This window comes from Hippocampus comes, unplaced genomic scaffold (assembly GCF_001891065.2).
Source record: "Hippocampus comes isolate QL1 unplaced genomic scaffold, H_comes_QL1_v1.1 scaffold248, whole genome shotgun sequence".
Taxonomy (NCBI): Eukaryota; Metazoa; Chordata; class Actinopteri; order Syngnathiformes; family Syngnathidae; genus Hippocampus; species Hippocampus comes.
In genome coordinates, this window is record NW_017806277.1 from 658,921 (window position 1) to 686,194 (window position 27,274).

At 42.0% G+C, this 27,274-nt stretch overlaps 2 protein-coding genes across 8 annotated transcripts in view; both read right to left on the bottom strand.

Annotated features, from left to right (window-relative positions):
* Positions 1-455: 455 nt before the first annotated feature.
* Positions 456-5,015, bottom strand: h3f3c (H3 histone, family 3C). 3 transcript variants are annotated; one of them, XM_019857725.1, is made up of 4 exons: positions 4,892-5,015; positions 3,591-3,735; positions 3,187-3,340; positions 456-1,648 (listed from the first exon to the last, which is right to left on the bottom strand). In XM_019857725.1, exons 2-4 carry the CDS (start codon positions 3,716-3,718, stop codon positions 1,520-1,522), a joined length of 411 nt encoding a protein of 136 aa, XP_019713284.1. In that variant the 5' UTR covers positions 3,719-3,735; positions 4,892-5,015; the 3' UTR covers positions 456-1,519. The 3 variants fall into 3 exon arrangements, with proteins under 3 accessions (XP_019713284.1, XP_019713282.1, XP_019713285.1); XM_019857723.1 differs by having other exon boundaries at positions 4,878-5,002; XM_019857726.1 differs by lacking the exon at positions 4,892-5,015 and adding an exon at positions 3,943-4,033.
* A 3,899-nt stretch (positions 5,016-8,914) lies between these two features.
* Positions 8,915-27,274, bottom strand: part of arhgap32b (Rho GTPase activating protein 32b) — a 70,009-nt gene continuing 51,649 nt past the window's right edge. For 4 of the 5 annotated variants that reach the window (XM_019857720.1, XM_019857719.1, XM_019857718.1 and 1 more), the window contains 12 exons: positions 23,278-23,427; positions 20,582-20,684; positions 17,432-17,576; positions 17,021-17,103; positions 16,550-16,657; positions 15,531-15,676; positions 15,247-15,448; positions 14,776-14,921; positions 14,598-14,672; positions 13,540-14,343; positions 12,139-12,821; positions 8,915-11,398 (listed from right to left, as the gene is read on the bottom strand). In XM_019857720.1, coding sequence (XP_019713279.1) covers positions 9,239-11,398; positions 12,139-12,821; positions 13,540-14,343; positions 14,598-14,672; positions 14,776-14,921; positions 15,247-15,448; positions 15,531-15,676; positions 16,550-16,657; positions 17,021-17,103; positions 17,432-17,576; positions 20,582-20,684; positions 23,278-23,427 — 4,805 coding nt within the window. In that variant the 3' untranslated portion in view covers positions 8,915-9,238. Of the gene's footprint in view, positions 11,399-12,138; positions 12,822-13,539; positions 14,344-14,597; positions 14,673-14,775; positions 14,922-15,246; positions 15,449-15,530; positions 15,677-16,549; positions 16,658-17,020; positions 17,104-17,431; positions 17,577-20,581; positions 20,685-23,277; positions 23,428-26,146; positions 26,500-27,274 lie in introns of those variants that run through there. The other variant, XM_019857722.1, reaches the window with a different exon arrangement.

Below are 27,274 nucleotides of genomic sequence, written 5' to 3' on the forward strand. Positions count from 1 at the left end.
CAGGCTCAAGTTATATCTGCGACCACCGGGTTTTCTTCTTTCATTAAGAGAGGTATAGTGGTACTTATAATTATGTCCGCGTGTCGCTCTTTCGTTTTTTTCGTATTTAACCTGAGCTTACACTGCCACCTGCTGGCACTTCCCCCATGTACCGCAACAGTTTTAATTTAGCTAACTTTGCTAACCACGTCACGAAAACTAACGTCGTGGCTTCAGCATTCCAGAAGACAAAATGAAGCAATCCCTTCCTGTTGGCAAACGTAATTTTTTTTAAACATTGACTTTACTTTTTAGTCAGAATTATCGAAAGGCAAGGTATTTAGTCAGCAAGTAACTTTGATTTACAGGATACAAAAATGACTCCACCAGCGATCTGAACACACTGAAGTTCTTGTAACTTACGTACTGTTAGCTAATCATCACATGACAGTGTCACTTGAGCAAAAGAACCAGACCAACTTTCAAACGTTTCTTTTTAACATCTATTTAATGCTACCATATGAGAAATTTGGAAAATACAAAGATCAGCTTATTCATACATTTGAAATCCATGAGCATTTACCCAAAAATATAAAAGAAAGCGAGGTTATACTGTGTATTACAAATTATTGAGAAAGGGACAGAACTGCGGAGAAGTGAGACCCTCAATTCTATGTCAAATTAATTTATGTGTGCGTGTGGGTGGGTGGGGGGGGGGGGGCCAAATCCAAAGAAAAAAGGTTTGACCAACAGCTAACGACCACTGGTAAAACTTCTCTCCATAGTGGCTGCGTTTTGCAAATACAACTCTATGTTGGATAAAAGCCCTTCCTGATTTTCAAATCATTCTTGAAATGGGGAAAAAAAAACCCAAAAAACTTTTCACTATGTTTGCGTTTCCATGCTTTGACCCTCTGTAAATGGAAGAGGATGGGATTATTTGTTATGATGAGTAAAACAAAAACCGACACCGTATGCATAAGATTTTTTTTTTTGCTTATTGATTACATCTGGTTGAAAAGATCAGAGTTCATACATGCACACAAACTGACTGCTCGCACAAATTCCAGAGGCAGAGATGTGCTTTCAAAGGGTAGCGCAAGGCGTCACGCTGCTGGTGCTTAAGGAGAGGGGGGGCTGATGACCGACGAGGTGGGTGTAAAGTAAGACAGGGCAGAAGTGTCAGGACTAGTTTTAATAGCACCCTGCTGTGGAAGTTGCAGCTCCCCTTAAGCAGACTAGCCCCTCTGCTCACCCCGTCTGCAGCTCAGGAAATCCATGTGGACCCAAAGGTGTGACTGGTGTCTGGATATGCCCCCTCAAACCCAGGATGGTCGCACACTCGTGCCAATGTTCGTCTGATCTACATCTTGTCTGTGCACTAAATAGGTACCCTAAACATTTGGTGAAGACAAAGAAACCTCAGAGACCACACATCGACAAAATTCTACCGCTTAAAAGTCTACCGAGAAGCTGGGAAGGGGAATCGGGGGGAGGGAGTGAGGATGTAAAGAAAGAGACAAAGGTCAAAAGGTGCCTTCTAAGCACGCTCGCCACGGATTCGGCGGGCCAGCTGGATGTCCTTGGGCATGATGGTGACCCGCTTGGCGTGGATGGCACACAGGTTGGTGTCCTCAAATAGTCCCACCAGGTATGCCTCACTGGCTTCCTGCAGACACACACGCAGACAAAAGACACGTTTCCACATTTTGAAATCTGAATATGTGCACACCTATGTTATTATAATTGAAGGGGAACTCTTGTCCGTTTTAATCCATCTCAAGGTGCGGCCATTTTGCCACTTGCTGTTGACTGAAAATTACATCACAGCCAATGGACTCAGCTTGCGAATGTCACATGACCAAAACCAGAAAACCGGTGCGCTGTGATTGGTTGTTACCCATGGACATGCCGGGAACAAAATTTGGCCCAGCAATATGCAGTGACGGTGGCTATCACTTGGCGAAAAATTGACGATCGGGGAGATTGGAGGGGAGGAGGGTCAGGGTTTTGTGGGCTGATGTGTTAAAAAGTTCTCGCGACAGGCTGAAATGTCGTCGGCGACGGGTTACGGCAGTACCGTATCCAAAAATAATCGCAGACGGGAGGAAGGTGCCAGCCATTATGCCTGGGACCAGCCTGTAAATACACCAGCCATTTGGGGGGATAACATTTATCTGAAATTCCCGATGGCCACTCCACCCCGGTCGTTACCTGAGCCCTTCAGCACTGTGATGTCATTTTCAGTTGACAGAAAGTGGCAAAATGGCCACCCTCTGAGATGGATAAAAATTGATGGATTTTGCTACTTTTTCATACATATTCCACAAACGCAATATTAATCTCTCTCTCTCTCTCTCTCTCTCTCTCTCTCTCTCTCTCTCTCTCTCTCTCTATATATATATTATATAATATTCGTGTTTAGATGAGTGGGGGCTCAGCACCAGCTATTTTCAGACCCTCCTTTACCCCATCACGTGATTTAAAAAAAAAAGAAAAAAAAAAAAAAAAGAAAAAGCATAAACATGTACCATCCAGAATGTCTGAATTCTTGAGACATGAAAAAACATCCTGGCATTGAATAAGTAAAAGAAAACTAGCAATGTAACCACAACTAAAATTGAAAAAACAAAACATTTTTGTTCATAAAAGAAAATAAAAACAAGAGTGCTTTTCAAAGAAACAAACTGAAACTCCATATTACATTTAGACATCTAACTAAAACTAACTATAGTGAAAATGTCCTTTGCTTTTGTCTTTGTCAATTAATTTCATACATTTTGGGGTTTTATTATAATATATGTATTCGAAAATTATTAACACTCGGACTACCAGGATTTCGAAACTTTAAGACCTATCATCTTTTTGACGGCTTGTGCTCTGTTGCACTCTGACGATATAATTGCCTAAAATGATCACTGCTTGAGTGACTATAATAAAGGTTTTGTTTATAAAAAATATGTTTTGAGTATCTTTTAATGTAAATTATGTCATACAAACAAATGAGAAACAACAGCTCTCACGCTGCGTGCAAGGTTAGCTGTTATTAAAAAAATTGTTTGGTGCAGAAGAAAAGGAGATCGAGAAGACTTTGCTGCAGTTTACTTTGAAGAAGTAAATCGGAAATATGGCCATACAAAATCACTATTTGTATTTTTAAAAAAGCCCCCTAAAATAATTTCAAAACTATTATAACCAAATACAAACCTGCAGAGCACCAATTGCGGCGCTCTGAAAACGCAAGTCAGTCTTGAAGTCCTGCGCAATCTCTCTGACCAGGCGCTGGAAGGGCAGTTTACGGATCAGCAGCTCCGTTGACTTCTGGTACCGACGAATCTCTCTCAGAGCCACAGTACCGGGCCTGAAAGAAAATACCAAGCAGCCTGTAATGACTTACTTTAAAACTCAAATTAACATCCTCCAAAGCCGCCCGACAAAAACCTTCAACATCCAATTATAACGTACGTGTCGATAAGTGAGAAGTCAGCACGTTTTGAGTCAAACAACAACAGATATTTTCTGTGCGTTCTGTCATGTTGCCTGATTTCTCCAACCTCTTCATATGATCGACAATTTGCCACATCATGATTCCTATTAGCTGCACAGGTTACCTGTAACGATGGGGCTTTTTGACGCCCCCGGTTGAGGGGGCGCTTTTGCGTGCAGCCTTGGTGGCCAGCTGCTTGCGAGGAGCCTTTCCTCCTGTGGACTTACGGGCGGTTTGCTTGGTACGAGCCATGACCACAAAGTATCAACCTAGAAGAGGCATTAGAGGTTAAGACTCATATATAAGAAATTAGATACTTACACATAACGCATTGACAGCTCTAACATATGACTTCATATTGCATTTAAATCACAGCATTATTTTGTTGAAATAGCAATTATTCAAGCAGAGCTCCACATTTACGGTGATTACATTTCTTACGTTCCAATAACTCGAGGTTGGGGAAATAAACTCACCGGAATGGATTAACCTTGAAATTAGTAAATGAAACTCAAAAAGTTCAACTTTGAGTTACGCTTGCGAGGTCAAATAACAAGGCGATGATAGAGTAATACGTATATTCGCACGAGTTGATATGACGTCACACAGCAACCTCATTTTACCGTCATCCTACAGCTGGAGATTCCGGAGCGCACCTAAAGTGACTGTTGCCAATGTGACAACGTAAATGCGCCTGGAAGTATCGTTTGGTAACACAACTATTTCATAACTGTGACGGGATTCATACGTGTATTCTTTGCGTGAATTCAGAATGTTTCTTCGTCGTCAGAATTAAGGCTCGAATTTTTGAACCGTCATTTTTCATAAACTGGCGGCTTGCAGATTCTGGTAATAGCTGACCATTCGTCGTTCTTAACTGGCAAAACCCATCAAGAAATCTTGTTTATTCCTCGAACTGGCCAATATACTGTGACGCTTTGAAGGCTACCAATCAACGTTGGCTTTTACTTGCTGAGAACCAATGAGCTGGAATGTTGCTGTTGTTGGGGGCGGGGACATCGATTTATCGCTCGCCTCCTAACCTCGGGATTTATGGCCGCATACGAAACGTTAAAGGCTATTAACATTGAGCCGGACACACGACATCGCCAGCAGTCCACAGTTACAAAGACTGTCACTAAAATGTAGAAAACATGTGTGAGTGCCATTAGATCACGCGGAACGACCGCTGAAGCAAAGCAATTGGATACAAATAGCCGATGAAAAGAACACATACGTCGCCGTTTAGTAGCACTGAGCCGTTTTCCTCACTTGTGATGGGGGGGGGGGGCTGCTTTTCCGCTTCATCGTAAACCTCGGAATTAGACGACGTTTTTAAAACACACTAAAACCTGATCCCGATAAATTTTACACACAACGTGCAACGAGCGTCCCTGTATGAAAACCTCACCAGATTTCACCCACCAAGGGCAATTTAAGCGCCGTTTCCAGCAGTGACTCGAGCGTGTTGTTGCAGTGTCAGATATTTACTATCTCGCACACAATGGAAGCGCGACGAGCAAAATGGCGGCCGTGTCAATCATGTCTCCCACAATGCAACTGCCACCGAGTGTAAACAAACATTGGAGTTGCACTTGATTTACCTCATAACACCAAACACTGACAACACCACGATAATTCCAAACCATTATAACATTAAATATTATTGTAGCGAGGCATATTATACACTGCTTGATTCGCGAAACAAAACCGAGAAAAAATGGGCACGTAGTTTGGAGGAATATTAACTAAGTTGAAGGCAATGCTTGGCAAACGTAAGAATCACGTTTTTAAGTGTAACCCGATAAAACCCCAAGTAACAGGCTGGGTGATACATTTCATCTGCTTGTACAATCAACCTCAGTGTTAACTGTCAAACATGACAGAACTTATCAGCATATATTTGTTTTGGAAAAAATGTGGACTGGCGGGAGACAACATCATTTCTGATGGTTGGTTACATTTTTGCTCGTTTTATTTGTTTTAAGTATTCATTAGTGTACAGTATATTAAATTTAAGTATTATGGTGTTTTAAATCTAGTTTACTTTAAATATAGATGGAAGTGTTGATATAAATCAAATACAGCACACTGGCAAAGCAGGCAAATAGCCAATTTCCTTTAAAATCTAATATCCGACAAATCTTGCACGATTTACCTGCGTAATGGCTTCACGATTGGTATTAGCTATGCCTTTGTATGGGCTACTTTTACTCTACAGCTTTTATTTGACATAATTTTCATTCTAAACTGAAGTGAATACAACATAAATAGATGGGTCATCCCAAAAAATCGGAAGACATTTTCTGCCTCTCATGGCCATAAAATTCTAAATACGGTAATCTATGCACAAAATACATAATATGCATTTGTTATGTAAATTATAATTGCCCTGAGACAAATGTGACTGGAGTAAAAGTGATTCTGAAATATATTAAATAGCAAATAGTTTTTTAACATCCCCGAAAATGGCTGTTACTCACGTTATGCTTAAGACATTCTTGACCAGTGAGCGTAGCAGGGAACACAACGAATATGCTCCGTACTTTTGAGCAAAACATGAACATTGATTTGCAAACCCAAGACTGCAATTAGAGTATTACTAGAAATTAAATAAGTATTCAAATGAAACTCAAGTTTAAGCATTTACTCTACAATACTTTAGAATATGAGTTTGTTTTTCAGGTGCCTGAATGTCTGGAACAGTGCTGTGTCAAACATAGCAAAACATATGGCAAATAAAATCTTATTTAAAAATTCTATTGATGGTGGCGCTGGATCAATCAAATGATGGTTTAGTAGCTATTATAAATGTTTTTAAAAAAAGTCTAAAATAGTGAATTCATCAAGATTTTTGGTGCCGAATTGTCTTCCAATACTGGAGAGAACCAGAAAATGTTCACTGTTGTTCTGGCTGCAAAAATATTTAGTCACTTTAAATTTGCTACAGCAGTATAGTGGGCCGAGTGAGGACACAAGCTTCGATCCCAAGGTGTACATCGAGCACACAGCTTGTGTGGGGTTAGCAAGTTCTCATGCTTGCTCTGGCTTCCTCCCACATTCGTAAAACTTGCACGGTCGACTCATCGACGACTCTAGCCCATCGGTGTGAATGCTCATTTGTGCATATGTGCTCTGTGATTGGCTGGCAACCAGCCCAGGGTGTACCTCGCCTCTCATCCAACGAAGGTGGGAAGGGCTCCATCTCATCCTTGATTCTAATGAGGACACGTGTAATTAAAGAAATGGACGTTTGGACACATTTTAACCCACTAAGATGAAATTCAAGTCCATGGTTGAGTTTTATCTTTGACCTGTTGATTTCGATTGTGTTTTTGAGGGCACAATGTTTTTTTTTTATTTTTGTAATGCAGTGTCGCCTAAGAGATTGAAGATCACACATACACTTTTGACTTTTGGCCTTGACGCTTGTGTACAGAGATTTCTTCAGGTGCTCTCAATCATTTGAGTATTTTATATACTGTAAATCAGTAGCCTCCAACCACTGGTCCACCGACCACTTCACAACAAAATACATAAATGAATAATAATAACAATACATATGTACTTTTGGAGTATATATATGCCCCAATCAGGAACATCTGTCAGCACGCCCCACCTTCCAATGTTGATTATCTGATCAGAAATACAGTATTGCATATATGGCAATTCCCCACCCTACTCCCCATTTTCAGCCCCACCAGGTTTGACATGAAAACTTTGTTTTTATGATTGATGGAAAACTTTTGTAATGACCATCGATGGATTAAAAAGATATCCAGTCCACGCGGTGATGACCTTGCCACCATGAAAGCTCTCCCAGATCTACTATTACATGCTGCAGAATGTGATATATTCTACCACTCGCGATTTTTCCTCTCTCTTTTAGTAACTATTTGTAATTGCATCTATCTATCTCGTCACGACTGTAACCTACGGCAATTAGGACATGTAAGACCAAGAAGCAGGAATTATGCAGCATCATGGACACATTCTTAAGTGCTATTCCTGAACAGTTTTATTTGTTTTATATCTAAAACTTTAAGGACCCATTAGTTTCAGACAATAATTTCACATTAAAGTACACAGTGCCTTACTTTTGTCTCACGTGAAAAGAAAGAGGCTTCATGTAAGGCAGGAGGAGCAACATCTGCAAGCGATATACTGGGTAAGACAGTTACAGAATACAACCCGTTGGTTTTTAATATACTGTAATTGAAACTCCACTGGGCAGTACCAAATGAGTGTACCATACATCAGTTTTTCGGCTGAAATATACATTTCAAGAATTATCTACCGTACATAAATCATTTGCGTAATCTGGGCACAGTAAATTACATTACGGTAGCAGTAAAATACATTTTTCACTCAAAGAAAAATTGTCATTTTCCAACAAAGTAGGATCAACATGTTTGTCATTTTAGAGGAAAACATTCTCAGATTTATTAATGATAGACCAGGTGTCACAACTCAATAGATGTAATGGGGAAATAAAATGTAATTAGAAAAACCTCTTTAGAGCGGAACCTTAAATTTACCATCACCTTTCCTTTTTATTTTGGTGTCTGCGAGAACTGTACCGCAATGCTTGGTCCCCCTTCTAACAAAAGTGCCAAAACATTCTATTAAAAGTAACCAAAATGTGTTTTGAATAAATGTACATAAAATGGCACAGTCACAAAGAACATAAAAAGACAATAATGACACCCACTATTTGAACTGACGTTAACCCACAACGGATTGCCGTCAATCTCACACAGTCGGATTCTCAAAAGACAAACATGGACACAGTGTACTGCCTACCTGTGTGCATACTGGTGGAGGGAAGGTGTGATGGTGCTGAACATCCATCCTCCTCCCCGTACCTTGTGCTGTCATATTTAGAAAGAATGAAATGAACAGTGAAGTACACAGAACTGTTCTGTAAGAGAGTGCATGCATTTCTAAAATGCAAACCTTATTCCCATTTATGCTCAAACCCAGCGGCCACATCTAAAAAAATACATCATACCCCTTTACTATGGATTTATTTATACATGTGTGTGTGTATATATACAGTCAAACCTCGGTTTTCATCCATAATCCGTTACAGAAGGCTGTTCGAAAACTGAAATTGTTCGAAAACCGAAACCACGGTCTTTAAAAAAAAAAAAAAGTTTTTGAACACGTCTGCTCACAATGGAAAGCGATACGAGGAAGCGGCACTTCCTCGTCTACCCGAGGAAGCGTCATTTCCTCGTGTAAGGAAGGCGAGAGGAGTCAAGTGGTGCATTCAAGTGCGCTCAGTTTGTTCGAGAACCGAAATTTGTTCGTCATCCGAGGCATAAAAAACTTGAAATTTTTGTTCGAAAACCGAATTGGTCGAGAACCGAGACGTTCGAAAACTGAGGTTTGACTATGTATGTATGTGTGTGTGTGTGTGTGTGTGTGTGTGTGTGTGTATATATATATATATAAAATAATATTAGACATTTGTGGTTTCTGTTTTCAGTACATTGCATCTTTCATATCATATACATTTATGACTGGTGTTCTCACTCAAATACAGCAAAAATGGACTCTTGGACAAAACCTCCTGTACATTCAGGACTTTCTGTTAAAAGTCTTACTGTTTCCTTTACAATTTGTTAAAAAATTCAGAACAGCAAAAAAAAAAAAAAAAACAAAAACAAAAAAAGTGGTACAACAGTCCAGCTGTCCTGCAGAGGCTGATCGACCATAGCTCAGTCTTTCTTCGAAAGAAGATTTCACAATTCCCCAGCGGCAGAGGTTTCATTCCGTACATATCTCTGTTTCTGGCCTCTGGATACCCAGGTCGGTCTGGAGGAAGGCTCCCTGGCCTAACGCTGTAGAATATGCTCTGTTGTTGTGCGCCAGGTAGGAGTTACAGCCGCTGCGTTTTTGAATGGGGCCCTGAGGCTGAGGTACTGGGTGGTAATCGTCCAAGTTGTCGTAGTGGGATTGCGCCGGTTTGCCGCCGTGTTTGAGATACGGGTAGTCTCCGTCCAGTTCGGCTTTGCCGTGGCCGTAGAGAGGCTGCTCACGCATGCTGTGCGATCGTTCAGGTTTGCGGTGGGCGAGCTGTTCCTTGGGAGTGGATGGCTGATCTTCTGGACCGTGACAGGTGTTTGTCATTTTACTTTGACTGTGGTGGGGCTCAGCATCGTGGCACTCATACCATGTCTGGAAGCTCCTCTTGTTTGTGTGCTCTGGCTGCCGGTGTGTGGACAGGCTGCCGCCGCTGCTTTCGCCAAGCTTTTCACCTGAGCTCTCGTGCTTGGCTTCGTGCGGGCTGCTCTCCTGCTGATGGGAGAGATCGCTCAGCGTTGCAGGAACGGAATGAGACGATTGGCATTTCTTGGAGCCGCTTTGCTTCGTCGGCCCGTCCGACTTGTCTCCTGTTGGAGCACCTTGGGGGTGCTTGTCACTCTCCAAACATATGAGGACGTTGGTGTCCGAGACCATATGTCTGGGGAGATAGCGACTATCTTTGCTCTCAGTTGTACTCGGCAAAGCTTTACCTGGATCAGACTTACTGCGCGAGTGCAGGGTATCATAGCCAGCTACGTCAACTGCCGTGAATGAGCCTACATTGTCATATTGTGAGAGCACAGGACCTTTAATCTTTTGTCTGGCTCTACTCTCTCTACGGATAGACTGCATGCGCAAACATTCTGACTCCTCGGGGTCCCAAGAAAGGTAAGAAGGAACTTCCTTGGCACCGTGACTTGGTGGCATGTCCCTGCTCACAAAGCTGTGCTCCTTTCCAGGCGGGAGGACATTGCGAGCGATGTAGTGGTACCCTGTCACCTTTCCACTGGGTCTGCAAACAACGGCCCCTGAATCTCGACAGGCTGAGTGGACATGGCGTACCCGGATGGTGCCATAAGGGTCAACATCATAATAAGGGCCCTCCAGAGGGATAGAACCGGAGTAAGGAGTGTAGCGGTACTGCACTCGCCCATTCTCAAAATAAGGCTGCAGTTGAGTGACGTGATAGTCGGCTTGCGAGGACTGCTGTGGGGGCTGCTGGTAGGGTTTGCACTGATACACAGGTCGATGGTAATAGAACATGTCATCCGGAGGAACTTCAGTCCTTTGGATGGGTACTGTGCGGATAGTGGTGGGAACGTGGAGCGAGTGCACTCTGCGAATGGTGGGATAGCCGTGGTTTCTGTCATGGCTATAACCCTGATGTCCCGGAGTCCCGTAAACACTCCGGGTGTTCCCTCTGGCCTTGATAGATTGGTGGTAGGACCTTGGGCCTAAAGTGCTGTATCTACCGTCGACTCTGGCACTGTAAGGTATTTGAGGTTCGGATTTGGACACATACGAGAGGTGTGAGGGAACGCTGTTAGGTCTGTAGTGGTGCGGCATGGGCTGGGAACCCATTGAAACGGGCCTCTGGTGGTAGTATGCAACTCCCGAAGGCTCAATGATAACTGCTTCACCTTTAGCATGGTAGAGATGTGTGGAAGATTGACGAGGTGAAAGAGGATGGTGAGGAAGAGCATCCCCCCGATGGCTAGCAGAAGAAGTCTCACCCAAGGTATGGTAAGAAGCTTCACCCTGACTGAGTGCGGCGGTTGCCAGTTTGCTCTCCACTGTGCGAACTGGAGGGGCTGGGGGTGTGAATCCACTGGGGTCATTTTTAGCAAACTCTGGGCAGGACTGCTTTAGATTTATGACCTCCCATGGTCTATCGACATGCTCAGAAGAGATCGGTGCCACAACTGAATTGGTCTTTGATAGCGGCTGAGTTTGTGATTGAGGAGGCACCTGAACTTGGCACTGCCGCTCAGTTTGTGTTTGATGTTGGGAAGGTGACGACACCGGCTTTTTGGCCTTTGGAGCTGCTGGAGGCGGCTGCTCTGATGATGATGGGGGTGATGTTGGAACACTTTTGGGCTTTGTGTCTTCCTTTGGCTTCATCTGAGAAAGTGACATGAATGTTAAGCTATGTCAACTCACACAAAATGGAAATAATCACAAATTTGTACATGTGTAAATGTCAGAAAACAAACAATAATAATTATAAACATGGAATCAGATTATAACAAATTAGTATTGGATGGATATTTAGCTCTGGGTGTCAAATTAAATTGCAGAGGGGACCAATTACACATTAGGTTGTGGGCTGAACTGAAATTAAATATTTACACTGCGCTCCAAATTGTTATGTAAATTATGTTTTTTCTTTTCTCAGACTTTTTAAAAATAGTCTTTGCAAATGGCACTCCACATCATTTTTCAAGTCAGCAACAAACCTTCCAATAAACAGTTTTTCGCCCCCCAAAAAAGAAAGTTTGGTTAAAGTATACGATTCCAAAATATTCTGCACAGCAGCGTTTCAAAGACATCTTAAAGGTCATAAGGAACTGAAATAATCATGAAGGAAAGAAATAATACGAAGCTATATATGCTGAAATCTTCAGCATCATCATACCAGATCAAATTACATCTTAACGTAGGATCTCTTTTTTGACAGCAGCTTTGCAAGTCTTTCATCCATCGCACTTGCACGCGGCAGATATATTTGCATAATAAGCCAAAATTAGCCCAGAGGCAGGTAGTTTGACAGGTATGAGTTGGGTTGACAGACAAGACATATAGTGTCAATGGATATACTGTATATATAGCGATGAAGGATAAACGAATGACAAGACACTCACTTCAGCAAGACGTTGTCGGGAGCCTCTGGGGTCTTTGTTGCTGCCACTGGGAAGGGGTGCACTGCCCTCAAAAGCCTGTGCACTGGTGGGCACTGGTTTGGTAATGGTAACGCTGGTACAGACTGAGTCATGTACAACAAAGGACTGACTTTCTGGAGTGGCTGGAGAATTCAGGTTGGCTGTACTTTTAGGGAGAGGGATGACCTTTTTGTGAAGCTTATCGGAAGGAATCGAGTCCATTTCAGGTGGTTTTCCAGACAGAGCAGTTGTGGCTTTGGCACTGTCAGGCGGCCTGGTTGTCATGCTGGTTAACTCAAGCGCCTGCTGTTCTTTTGACAGGTTAGAAGAAGAGGGAATACATTGGATGGAGGTGGCAGACACGCTGCTCTTTTGTGACACTGAACTTCCTCGTTCGGCTCCCTCTTCAAAGGAAGTCTGGAAATGTGGGCCTGATGATGCCTTGCCGCCAGAAACGTGTGGCTGCAGAGGGGGCACTGGGGTCAGGGGCTCGCCAGACCAAGGCTGGGACTGTACGGAGACTTGCTGTGCTGACTCAGCAAGAACCAGGGCCAACATGCGAGCGGCATCTTTAGGAGGAGGAGGAGGGGGAAGAGGAGCGCCAGTAGTAGCTAGAGGGCTGAGGGAATGTGCGGCGAAGTGTTTTGAATCTGGAACGCTTCCTCCTAGCAAGGAGAAGAGTGATGTTTGAAAAAAATCAATTTGTTGTAAAACAGATTGCGCACAGGAAAGCAAGTGTGAATGTGAAAAGAGATTGGGAGCACTTCATGACAAATATGAAGAGGTGACATACCGTACATGTAAACTTTGACACAGAAGCATGAATACCGTATTGGCCCGAATATAAGATGGTGTTTTTTGCATTGAAATAAGACTGAAAAAGTGGTGGTCGTCTTATATTCGGAGTCTAGACATTATATCCATTCACGACGCTAGATGGCGCCAGATATCCTTGAAGCGAATGCTGAACTTGGCTCCCCAGACCAAAGTGAACCCCTGCCACGAAGAATAAAAATAAAAATAGAAGAAAATAATAGAAGAGATAATCTAGAGAAAAGTAGGTCAAAGATCGGCCAGGTTAACCAGCAGCTGAGGAGAAGTTATGATGTAATTTACATTTCAAAAACCAGAAGCCATGCATTTACGAATGTGATTGCACTTTAGATTTGAATGAGGCAAAATAACATGCTCTTTCTCTCAAATATATTGTTATAATCATTTGTTTCAGATGTACTGTAATTATTTTCTGTATAAAAATTAATTTGGTGTTCAAAAAGTCTTTTTTTCAAACTCGAGTCTTGAAAAAGAGGGGGTCGTCTTATAATCAGGGCCGTCTTATATTCGAGCCAATACGGTAATACATTGGAGGAATCTTTTCCTTACCTTGTTGCTCGAGGCTCCCGTGAGACACTTGTTGAAAGCTGTCCTCTCGCTTGAGCTCTTCACAAGCAGCACTGTCAAACGTTGCCAACTTGGAGTGGAGCTCCATTTGCAAAGCTTCACTTAGAGACGGCTCAGCTTTCACAGAAAGAGGAGAGTCTTTTGGTGCAGTGGCAGGAGATATAGCTTCCGGAGGTCCCGCTTCTTCACCGGTAGTCTTGTCAGGCATCTCGAAAGAAAATCGCGCTGAAGTGGTAGACGGAGCAGTCTTGACACTTCTAATAGGTGACACAGCTTGCGTGGGCTTGTCAGCGTAAGAATAAGAAGTGGTGAGTTTCTGGCTTTCCACTTTCTCTCCTGCAGCCAGGTTAAAGTCTGAGGACAACAAGGATGAGGTCAAGTTGTCAAGGATGGAGGAAGATATGAGGTCAGATCCATTGCTCTTTCCCCACAGGCTGCCAGGGCTCTTCTTTAAAGTGGAGCCTTCTGCTCCAGCATGCGAATCAACCAGAGGAAATGCGTAGGCCGCATCAGGGAGGCTGCACTGGAAAGACATCGGGTCAAAGTCCAAGGAGGCCATGCCGATGTCTGGCGGGCTGAGGTCCACGTCTTCCCCGGCTGAGCGGGGGGGAGAGATTAGAGCAGGTACACAGATGGGCCCGTCATCTCCGTCGCTGTCCTCTGTGGCGCCAAGGTTGTCGTACGAATTGCAGTGCTGTCGACCGTCCAACAACTCGCCGTTAAAGGAGGCCGAAAGGGCGTCGCTGCTCGAGCGCGGCCGCCGTGGACGATACACCTTGGACTCTCCTGGTGAAATAACGAAGACAAGATTTGTGTGAGTGCAGGCCTTCACCCAGGGTTCTGTGAACTGACTGACTCAATATTTGAACAGCTACAATCTAACCTATTTAAAAGGCGAAATATATTCTTAAGCATCCAAAGGCCATGCATGCACGTATACACGCCCACACAGAAATCCATAAACTAACATCTACTTAGATGTGAATCTCCTCAGCAGAGGTGATGACGACACTATAATGAAAAGGGTATGTTGTCATTACCTTCAACATTATGCAGTGAACTCAGGGACTCTTCGCTTTTAGCAGATCTTAATGTTGCCGTATCTCCTCGACCTCCTAAAAAAAAAAAGTTGGTGCATAAAAAGGTATGAGTATTGAGCCCAGTTTGCTGAAATATTGCCTTTTGCGCAATATCAAAGAGAATGAAGGAAAGACACACCTGCGAGCGCCATGGCCTTGAGTTCACTGGGCTCACTCGGGTTGCGTTGCAGCTTGCGCTTGGACATAGAGGAAGACTTGCCCAGGTTGAAGAAAGAACGCCAGCTACCCACAGGAGACTTTTTCGATTTAACAGGAGGCCTCTTCCTGTGAGTATAAATAAATAAATAAATAAATAGATAGATAGATAGATAGATAGATAGATAAACAGCACCAGACAAGACGACAGAATATTTGGGCAATCTGACAAAATCCAAGCAAGGGTAAAGAGTCAAATTTCTAAGCTGTGCCTGTGGAGGAATCCAAATCCAGCATGCAAGATATTGACAATCTGGTGCAAGAGCACAAGTATTTTGAGTCGGCACTTTTCTGGGGCTTTCACTTTCGTCTGTGTTGATCTTTAAAAACACCGGTAAAGCAAATATACTAGCAAGTTAAAAAAAAAAAAAAAAAAGCACCAGACAAGACAAACCTCTCTGTGGGAAACTCGATGACGGTGTGGAACTTGCCCTGCAGGGCAGCAGGACCTTCGCCAACCTCAATGTACTTGCTATCTTCAGTGACAGGAGAGTTGATCTGAGCCTGAGTTCTGGCCTGAGCCTCCTCCAAACTTAGAAGTTTCGTAGAGGGTGAGGAAACCAGCAGGGATTTGGGCCGCGACAGTGTGTTATGACCTGTGGATGGGATGTGTCCAGCCATTATTACTGTCTCAGTAGAGGCAAGAGTGAATACGTGAAGGAATTTTGCTGGTTATACCTGCTCCCTCGCGAATTAGTGAGCTAAGTTTGGCGCTGAAGAGAACATCCACGTGGTTGAGAATGAACTCAACCACAACAGACTGGATTCGAACTTCCATGAAGGCTGCCGTGCCACTGAAGCATGCCGATTCAATCTGTTTTGATCTGGCAAAGCAGACAAACACAGTTGGCTGTAGTCAAAGTGCCAAAATTCAATAGAATAGGTTGTGGGATAAAGCTACGGCAGGGGAAAAAAATCCTTTGCATTTACCGTATTGGCTCGAATATAAGACGGCCCTGATTATAAGACGACCCCCTCTTTTTCAAGACTCAAGTTTGAAAAAAGACTTTTTGAACACCAAATTAATTTTTATACAGAAAATAATTACAGTACATCTGAAACAAATTGTTCTTAACAATATATTTGAGAGAAAAATCATGTTATTTTGCCTCATTCAAATCTTAATATCTGAACATTTAAATATGTAAACTCAAGTGCAATCACATTCGTAAATGAATGGCTTCCGGTTTTTGAAATGTAAATGACATCATAACCTGGCCAATCTTCGACCCACTTTTCTCCAGATTGTCGCTACGTTTCTCCATTTTCTGTTCTCTTCTATTATTTTCTTCTCTTTTCTTTCTTACCGCTATTTTTAATTTTTCTTCTTCGTGCTACCACTATTTTTATTTTCATTCTTCGTGACAGGGGTTCACTTTGGCCTGGGGAGTCAAGTTCAGCATTCACTTCAATGATATCTGGTGCCACCTAGCGTCCTGAATGGGTATAATGTCTAGACCCCGAACATAAGATGACCCCCACTTTTTCAGTCTTATTTCAATGCAAAAAACACCGTCTTCTATTCGGGCCAATACGGAACTTAATTTGAACATAGGCATCCGTTGCGCCTGATTAAACTTTGTGAAACTAACATGATTTCATTACTTATGATATAACAGTTACACGGTAAGTGGTCACATTTGACTGCTTTACAAATCATGAAAGAAAATCTATCCTCTTGTAATTCGATATCTCACCTCAGCAAGTTGGGGGCCCAAACAATGGCCAGGTTCTTACTGTGCATGTTGGTGATGTAGCTGAATGCCGCCAGGCGGGAAAGGTGTCTCATGAGAAACTCCAGAGTTCTAGGTGAGCAAATACATTCATTCATTTCACTTTTCACACGGTGATATGCCAACTCATTGAACGGACTGAGCCGCGTCGACATTTTCTACTCTCTCTGTATGAATCAAATTCCTGGTGAATGTCCCCTCACGTTTCAGAGACCATTTAATACATCACATTAGGCGGGAGTATGATAGAAATGAAACTTAGATGGTATTTTACATTGCTATACAAGCTTCACAATTGCCAACCTAAAGTTATATGAAAGTTTCGTATCGATGGTATTATCCATTCAGAAGTTGTGTTCAATGGTGTGTGGTGGTGTACTGTTCAAACACACTCCTTATTTTTGCCACAGGGGGGCAGCGTGCCTCTATTCTGACCTGTAATGTGGAGGAGGAAGTTGCTGGATGACGTCATGGATTTTAATAAGTCGCTCTTCATCTGTTGCGGCTGATACAGCCTCCTGCAGAGTAAACACGCACACACACACACACACACACACACACACACACACACACACACACACACACAGGCGCACGAATGAGCCAGTGTTATGTGTCATCCTCCAGTGGCAGACCAGATAAAGTTTGACTCATAAAATGGAAAAAGCTTATCCTCCAAGAAACACAGAGAGGAGTGGGGTGTAATTGTATAATGTCAGTGTGTATTTTCTGTTGTCTGTGTAGCATGAATTCCTTTAAATGAGTCTGTAACATATAATCGACCTTTCGTGAAGCCCAGAGGAGATTCTAAGTGAACTGGAAGCACTGTGGGGAATCCAAATAACTTACAGAGAATTTTTCATAGAGCTGATAGGTGAGCAGGGGGTTGGGCAGCTCTCTGAAATAGAGCTTGCACAGCGAGCCAACGCAATGGATGTCCTGTACGTAAACATCTTTGGTCAGGTCGGGGATTTGCTCTGAGTCAAACTCATGCCTAATGAGAGACAAAGATCACAAAGACAGAGGGTAAAAAAAACAAAACAGAACAATACTTGATTTGAGCTAATGTTAGGACACCTGTAATTTGGGGGTAAATGTCCTCTGTTCAGAACAAAGTTTATTGTCCCTTAAAACCATAGTTCTTTTTTTCCCCACTCTTTTAAAGGAGTGTGCATGCAACATGTTTTCTGGCAAAAATAGAACTTGGCCAAACAAAAAGTAACAGGATCAATGAACTGTTCCTGGTTTGGATGCATTTTGGATACACTGTCTAATGAAACGCAGTAAATTGAAAATAAAGTACGATCATGCGCACACCCGGCCAGAAGCATGCACAAAGACAAACATTTGTGCACAGATAGAACATTTTGTCTCTCAAAATTGTCTTCATTTTACTTGTCGGCAATAACTTAATTTTACCGAATAATAACATTTCAAGTCAAGTTAACATTTATTTAAACACAACTATTTAGAATGCTCATATTGCTTGAGAGTCCTTAAAAGGTCCAGGACATGTTTACATTTTACACGGTTTCTGATTGTAAAACGTCAACAATTTTCACTCCCTCTTTTTGGTATTCAACAACGGAACAGGAATTATTACACAGAGGAGATTTGAATGAAGCCGATACAAAGTTTTGTCTCTCAACTCCTCCGCTTGCGCTACTTGACGTTTAACACTCTGCCGCATCTGCGAGCAGCGCTTTAAAGGGGTCTCTTACGTGTATGCCAAGGACTTCCAGTTTTAAGCACTAATCCAGCTTGCGTTATTCGGTTCCTATTGTTGTCTGCAACGGCGAATAAAAGCTTGTACTGTGGAAGACGCTTTGCCGTCTGTTTGAACCCCTTCACACACAATATGACACACGCGATCAAAGCGAAAGGAGAGCGCGTCCTTATTCCCCTGCACAGGAAGAAGTCCGTGACTATTTGCAAACACTCCTAATTTGCACCATGCAGAAGAGAGAGAAGAGCTTTCCCAATTTAGTCAGGTTGTGAAAATGATACCTGGCAGTCCCAGTGGCGAGCACACTGAGAATTATTATTATGTTAATTTTTAAAGTAAAGGAGTTCCCTGTCTTTGATGTGCTAACGCTAGTGTTAGCCATGTCCAAAACCTCAGCATCGCACTCAAGTCAAAGTCAGCCAAGTAAAATATGAATGGACTATGGCAGGGGTCGGCAACCCAAAATGTTGCAATGTGCCATATAGGACAAAAAAAAACCAAATATGTCTGGAGCCGCTAAAAAAAATAAAAGCCTTCTATAAAACTTAAAATGAAGGAAACACATGCTGTATGTATGTAGGAGACTGGACTGTCTCAGAATTGTTTGTTTTTCATTCCTTTGTTGTGTGTTCACAAATGCCCGCATCAAATTTATTTTGTGAGTTCCTCGCTTGATTTTTTGTTTTGGTGCATTATTTTAACTTTTCTTAGTGTCAGTGAAGTGATCAAGAATTTCCGTTTTTCAGAGGCTGTCTTTGAACGCCTCTCGAGTCGAATGAGAAGAGAAAAGGCACGAAGTCGGACGCAGACACATCTGTGTTTGTCGAGACTGTTAAAAGCATAAATAAATTGTACGTTTTAAAAAAACCCACACATCAGCTCTCCTTTTTCGGAGCTGCAACATGTATCTATATCTATTTGAGCTATATTAGCCTACTATCAAAATCTTTTTCCATTTTCAAACATTTTTTATAAAGCTCCAGGGAGCCACGAGAGGTCGTAAAAGAGCCGCAGGCGGCTCTGGAGCCGCGTGTTGTGGACCAGCGGACTATGGGAATAATGGGTCAGTGAAAAAAATAAAGTTCTTCTCGGATGGTTGGTCAACGCTAATGCCTGCACTGCAATACAGTATTAGTTCACTACACGTATATTGTATATACATTAAATGAAGGTTAATCTAACCCTCAACGATACTGCTTTGGGCTAGCATCTAAGCATCTAACGGAAAAACATTTACAATGATTGGTGGAGGAGTAACTTTATGTGTTAATACAATGTGCACAAAAACAGTTTTTGTTTTTCTTAAAGGTACAGTGTATAGAATTTAGTTAGATCAAGTGGTGAACAAATAGAAGGCAACGTCCTTAGCTCGAAGCGCGTGTTTCAACTGTGACAGAGTAAGTGCATGACATTTGTTACATATGCTGTATTCATCACGTTGAGGAACTACATTCGTGAAGTTTGTCTCCTACGGGTATCCGTAGCAGAAAGATGGCGGCGAAACACGGCAGTCTACAGTCGGGGGAGGCACGCCCTATGTAATATAATTGCAGATTACTTTACCTACAATGACATTTAAAAAAAATTTATGTGATAGAACTTTCTGTTTTGCATATTGTTGAAATTAATCATGGGTTTTTGAAAAAAATGAACATCGGAAGGCGAAAAAAAAAAATCGACATTTTTTACACACAATCCCTCACCCAGCCCACAAAGCGTTTATTTAATCTTTATATTTACCAGTTTATTTGACTTTTTCCCCACTTGCATTGACTTCTTATTGAAGATAAAGTACTATATGTTCAAATAAAATTACCTAAATTCAGCCTTTTTTCCCTGGGTCCTTATTTTCAATATTAAAAAAAAAAATAAAACTCACAAATTAGTTTGACAAAAAAATTATATGTTTCAAATGAAACTGTGACCATGCGTGTTCAGGGCACAACGCGATCTCTTTGGGGGGAAAGATGACTCAGAATCCATAGTATCCTCCAGCTTTCTGCTGGTAGAATACAGTAAACAGGAAACCACACTAATGCTCTTTGGATGACGTGCAACGTGACAGTGCTCGTGGCCAAAAAGCAGTCCACCCCCACTGGAAATCAGACCCCGCTAAGTGATCCATCCCACAACATACACAAGCACATTCCAGTCATGTAATATATATATTTACATGTAAGCAGAAGAGAGACACCACAGCAACACATGAATAACAAGCTCCCAAATGCGTGTGACTTCATCATATATATAAACGGGGTCCATGAGGCTCCTACCGCAATTTCTGGATATTGGAAGCTATGCCAGAGAGGCGGTAGATGCCATCCACCACACCGTGCTTCTCGATGAATTCCGTGCAGCTCTTGAGGACCTGAGGAACTGCACACAGTAAAAAAAAAAAAAAAAGCATCTCATCACACACTTACACATTCTGTCAATATTTGTCTAGTGTTCGCTGAGCGCTGCAAGTTCAAAGATGGTGCGTGTTGTGTGTTTAAAATGAATTTGGGAAACTGTTTTGATAAAGAGGCTGTAGGCTGTGTGTTTCACACTTGCTTTTTTTTTTTGCTTCTGGATTTAGGTAGGAATAGTGCTTTCACAGCCCAGGGTGAACCCATTTGAATTTGGTATTTTGTTTTTCTGTGTCGATATTGCAGATAAGGTATAAAAAGGTTCCCAGCCTCCCGCAGCTTAAAGAAAAATTCCACACACAGCAAGACAGATGAGTCGAGGTGGGGGAGTCAATATTTTTAGGGGAACTAACTGACATATTTGACAGCACAACAGAGAACAATGGGGATGAACAAACCCACTCATTTCATGTGCCATTATTTTTTTTTCATAATTAAAAAAGAAAAAAAAAGATCAAACATCAAGCTATTCCCAGCCTCCCGCAGCTTAAAGAGTCAAGGATGACACTTGCCCCTCTGAAAAATTCCACACACAGCAAGACAGATGAGTCGAGGTGGGGGAGTCAATATTTTTAGGGGAACTAACTGACATATTTGACAGCACAACAGAGAACAATGGGGATGAACAAACCCACTCATTTCATGTGCCATTATTTTTTTTTCATAATTAAAAAAGAAAAAAAAAGATCAAACATCAAGCTCTACATAATCTGTGTCAAATAGATTTTTGAGGAAAGTCAGACCCAGATTTACATTCAAGGAATGACACGTACTTTCTTTTGTCTTTAGCATGTCCGGATGTTAGCATTTGTCACAACAGAGAAGGCTAATATGGTATCTGTTGAGTTACAGGGGTGAAGGATCAACAGCAACGGCAAACTGTGATTTATGACCACATGACTGTGTGGTACGTACCAGGAAGCCGAGTCAATGGATTGTTGTCATGGCCTGAAATGTATTTTATCCGGTGACCAAATGGCAACTGAGTATCAGCCAAATCATTGCAGCAGTGCAATTTCAAATTGGATTCAACAAAACAACGGCTGCCACAGCTGATGCCCGCCACTTACTTGACAAAAAAAATTAAATAAAATAAATATATATATTTTCTCACCCGTGACATAGTTTTCCCTCCTAATCAAAGTACCTCTAAGTTGACCAATAACTAACAGACCCTAACAGTATCAGTTCCCTGCTCTACTGACAGGTAATCAAAGTACAAGTCAGGTTCTGTATGATGCAATCCTATCAAGATGATTGATGATGATGATGATTATTACTCAGAATTCAGCAGAGAAAAATGGTACTGACCAGCCCACTCCAATGAGAATTGGTCTTCTGAATATTCGATCACTCCCTTCTATAGCCTTGCTTGTAAATGAGATGATTAGAGTGCGTAGTGTTAATATAAAACCAAATGATTTTTGTTTTTGTTTTTTTTTTTTGTTACCATTCAATAAAACAGAGGTCAACGACCTTTCGGAAACTGAGAGCTACTTCTTGGGAACTGATAACACAAACGGTGACCAGTTTCATACACAGCCGTAGTCCTGAAATAAAAAAAATGTGCTCAAATTATTTGCGGGGGTCAATCTCATTGTCGCTGAGCCAACTAGCTTGCCTACGCGAAGGCGATGGTTTGGTCATGCACAACAGTACTGACCTTTCAACTATACAGTACAGTGGTACCTCTACTTACGAAATTAATTGGATCTGGAAGAAAGTTCTTAACTAGAACATTTTGTGAGTAGAGATGCGCTTTCTATGTAAATGCCCTCATCCGTTCCAAGTCTCCCCCCCACAAACATGTATAAATTCGATTATTGTGCAATAAATGAGAGTTGTGAATAATGTAATAAGCAAAGAAGCAAGTCAACAATAAAGATGGTCACATAACTTTTAACTGCATCCTCATCGTTTTTTGCCCTCTGTAGTTGATGTTCTCTCTCAGAAGTGGTTTTTGTCTGCCGTTTTGTAAAGAACTGAACCAAGGACGTTTGCGTTTGTCGGCTTTTAACAATCCTTCAAAAATGTCCAAGGCAAACATCAGCAAAGTGAGTGATCACCTGACTGGTGAACACTTTTTCTGGGCAATTCACATTTAACTATCGGAACGCCTCATGGCCCGAAGGGCGAAAAGCGATCACCGGACTGGTGAACACTTTTTCTGGCAATTCACAATTAACTATCGGAACGCCTCATGGCCCGAAGGGCGAATGACCAGACACATGTCTATCTATTTATCTATCTACACATACAGACATATACGGTTAAGTCCCTCTTAGCCAATGGGATGCCAGGAAGATGCTCGAGAGTAGCCAATGGCAGAGCAGCTATTAGTATGTTGCGTTCAGGAAACTGAACAGCGAGGAGCAGCCCAGTTTCGTAACTAGGGGCAATATTTTCCTGCTAAGGCGTTTCGTAACTTGAACATTTCAGATGAAGAGACGCTCATAAGTAGAGGTATCACTGGACAATGAATGATAACTTTTATCACACTTCTGAAGAACCGACGGCGAACAAAACAAAATCAACGATATGTTTTGGAATGCCACTCTCACCATCATGTCCAGAGTTGAGGAGGTGCTCCCCCAGGTCGCAGCCAAAGACCCTCTCCCGGAGGATGCCCCGCTGCTTCAGCTTCTGCTTGGTGGGCCTGGACTTCATGAAGGAGCGCAAGAAGGTGATCAGCTTGCCATGCTTCTTAGACACTGAAGATGGAAAGTAGGAAGGACAGATATGAGAACCACTATATCAAGTGCAGAAGCTCAATTTTGACTCCTACACTGTGAAATCCTACACAAGCAGCTTAGTTCCGTCTCTTTTGCTTAATTTTGGCTTGATTCTAATGCAACCCCTTCTTTTAGGCAAATGATGTCACCATAAAGTCACAACTTTAGTAAGGTGTTGGAGTATTATAACTTCCGAACGGAACCACAGAAAACAATACAAAAACATAAAAGGATCAACCGCCTCTCACCACACCCCCAAAGTAAAATGATATTCACGTTTAACCACAGCTAAGTCATTTCTAATCAAATGGTATATTTCAAACGCAGTCATAAATGTTTGACATGTGGCAGTCTGGTGCAGGGTGGGGATCCAGATGATGATAGCTAAGTAAGGAAATTTGAGCCTGCCGCCCTGGTCTGGCATTTGAATATAAAGCAGATAAAATCCAGACAGGATAGAGCTCAACAGGAGTTGTAGCCTAAGGACCACTGGCAGGTTTAAGTTGCAGCTTGCGTGTGACAAAATTTTTCCCCACTGAGGCTTGGCTATGATGAGTGGGGGAGGTTGCGGAGGGACGAGGACATGAGGCCAAGCATCACAGCAGAAAACAATTATCCACGTAATGGCAAATGTTCATTCTTTTCCCCGCTTCAACCCAAAAGCCACAGCCCTGTCAATGTAATCAGAGAGAGACTTTTCAGAGGAAGCAGTTGGGCAGGAAAATTCCAGCTCCATAGAAACGCATCAGTGATGTTTCAGAGCGACTCCACAGAGACAAAGAAAAGGCTGGAGCCTGAGTTATCTGATACAGCTACTAGGTGCCACCTTGCCCTGAATACAAAAATCAACATAATCGTCTTAAATGGGCTAGGTCTATTCACTGGCCGAAACCCCCTCTGGATTCAACAGTTGTACACACCCAGTTACTGTCGGTGCCCGAGTGGGAAAGGAACAGCTCTCCTTGGAAAGGTTTGTGTAGCAAATGTCTGACTGTCAATTCACCAAAAAGGAAAATATTCTCTTAATAATGTATGCTTCCGCAAAAATGAATGAAGACAGTCCATACTGGGTTTGTCTTTAAGTGCAAATGTCTATTTTGTTTTGATTCATTACAATCTCTCGTGATAAAGGCCATGGAACAAGTACACCCACAGAAACCAAAAAAAAAAAAAACAATGCTGTTTACCAGGCTTAAGGAGTAACGGAATACATGTACTGGGTTTATGTGCTCATGATACAAAAAAACCCAAAAAACAAAGTAACTAGCAACTATATTGGAATACATTTTTAAAGTAACCCTCCCAAACCCTGGTGCTTACACACACACACACACACACACACACACACACACACACACACACACACACACACACACACACGACATTAACATTTCCTGTCTGCACATTGCAAAAACAGTGTGTAAACAACAGCACAGTTGGAATATAACAACTGACTTGTTCCCAATTTTTGAGGCCATTTTCGTGTGATAATGCCGCGCGGTTCTGTTTTGCACTCCTCTGGCTTGTTAAAGATGTGTTTTCTGCTTATACGTGTATATACAATGCACAGTGGAATCTGTTCTGTCGCCTTGTTTTCAAATTTGATGATTTTCATGCAGAATTTCAATGTTTAGCGCACGCACGGCGGGATAACTCATCTTTGACAGACTCAAAAGTGTTGAAAGCTCGCTGGCACATTTATATCAACCTATACTACATAACTTTGAGGTATATGGGGAAATGAAGAAGTTTCATAAAATGTGTGCACTCCGGAAGCAAATTACACAGTATGGTATAATTTGGTAGTCTAAATAGCAGGGGGTGGGGGGTGCAGGGGAGCATTTTGGCCTGCTTTTTGCACCCTTTTATGTGTTATAATTTCCTTAATTCTTAAGATATTTACAAAACTGAAATACTGTTTTGCTCCTTGACACTAGTGAATTGTCACATACCTAAGCACTGAATAGCAGTCATGAGTATCACTGACCTTATTTGAACAAAAGCAGCCAAGTGTCCAATAACAACCCTTCCAGATTTTTAAAGGATCACTGACAATCAATGGGGACTCAACACTAATTTTGGTCATTATTTCCTGGTGGTCTTTATGCATTTAACAGAGCGGCTAACCTCATTGTGTTACGCTGTACTATTGCAACAATAACAAGTATTCCCTTCTATCAACAGATTTCAGGGCACAAAAACACATGACAGACATTTGCTGGAGTGATTATCACGTATCCATCAACAATGGCATGGCATCAGGAGTAATTTAATATTTAACATTCCGAGAGCTAAAACAGCGTTTACACGCCACTAAATCCCTGTGACCCAGTTACTCGATTGGCTGTGAACTTTGTGGTAGAAGATGATGAACCGTAATGTAAAGATAAAATACTGTAAACGATTTAGAATGCACTGTGCAACTCGAAACTTCAATCGTGATGATGCATTTCTTTGTAGGTGAAAGAAACGAACAGTAATTAAATTTTGGGATCAATTGTAAATAGAAAGAAGGTATTGCCCAAATTTCCTATCGACAGCAAGACGATTCATTCGAACACTCCAAAGTTCAAATCGGCCACTTCTTTCGCCAAACAAAGAGTTAATTACAAGGACGTAGTACTCTGAAATGCACATTTAGGGACTACTATGATAACTTACTCCGATATAACGGCATAATTCAAGTATAACTTCTTACCTTACTTCGACACTACAGTACTAAACTCGCACCGGGACTCTATCTATACCGAATAAAGTCCAATCCCACGCTCGTCTTTTTCTTCCACGGGCGTAAAACTGTACAAAAGTTGACCAATCCTAAATTCGTAAACTAGATGTCAATGTTGAAAAAGAAAAAAAAAAGCTCTGGCGAAAAGACAGACGGAGAGCACGGTGTCCTATTTGCTCTGTCAGCTAATATCTTCACATTCACACGCGTGCTACTACAAGACGTGCGCGCGCCTGCGCTGAGGAATTAGTTTACTTGCCAACTCGTGCTGCCTTCAAGTACTTCAACAAAAATGGAAAATTTGAGATCAGTCCTCGGGGATAGGACATTGAAAAAAAAACGTTTCGGAGTTTTTAACTGAAAAAGAACCACCAGCGTAAATGGATCACAATCGGGTGTGAAAAAGTGTCCACCTTGTTTTTATCGCCGGCCACATCGTCGTGGTAATGGTTGACCGCGTGGGTTATAACACAGTACTACACTGAACCGATTGAAAATATGGTCGAGGAGTTTGATATGAGAGCCCGAAAACGAACTTGTTCAAAACTAGGTAAAAATGACAAATGCTTGCAATCGAACCTCCCTGCAGTGAGCTATAAATAGATTACGTTCACTTAGCACTTTGTTTGCAGGCGATTGTTGAATGTAGTGGTACTCCAATGTTTCATATTGAAGCGCTCGATACCGAGAGCACAGCCCCTCCCCCTATAAATCTTACTCACTCACTCTCTCTCTCTCTCTCTCTCTCTCTACGAAAACGAACTTGTTCAAAACTAGGTAAAAATGACAAATGCTTGCAATCGAACCTCCCTGCAGTGAGCTATAAATAGATTACGTTCACTTAGCACTTTGTTTGCAGGCGATTGTTGAATGTAGTGGTACTCCAATGTTTCATATTGAAGCGCTCGATACCGAGAGCACAGCCCCTCCCCCTATAAATCTTACTCACTCACTCTCTCTCTCTCTCTCTCTCTCTCTATATATATATAGATAGATAGATAGATAGATATCTATATATATAATATATATATATATATAGATATATCTATATATATATATATATCAGTGGCAGGGCGCGCATTTCAACCTTATGGCTTC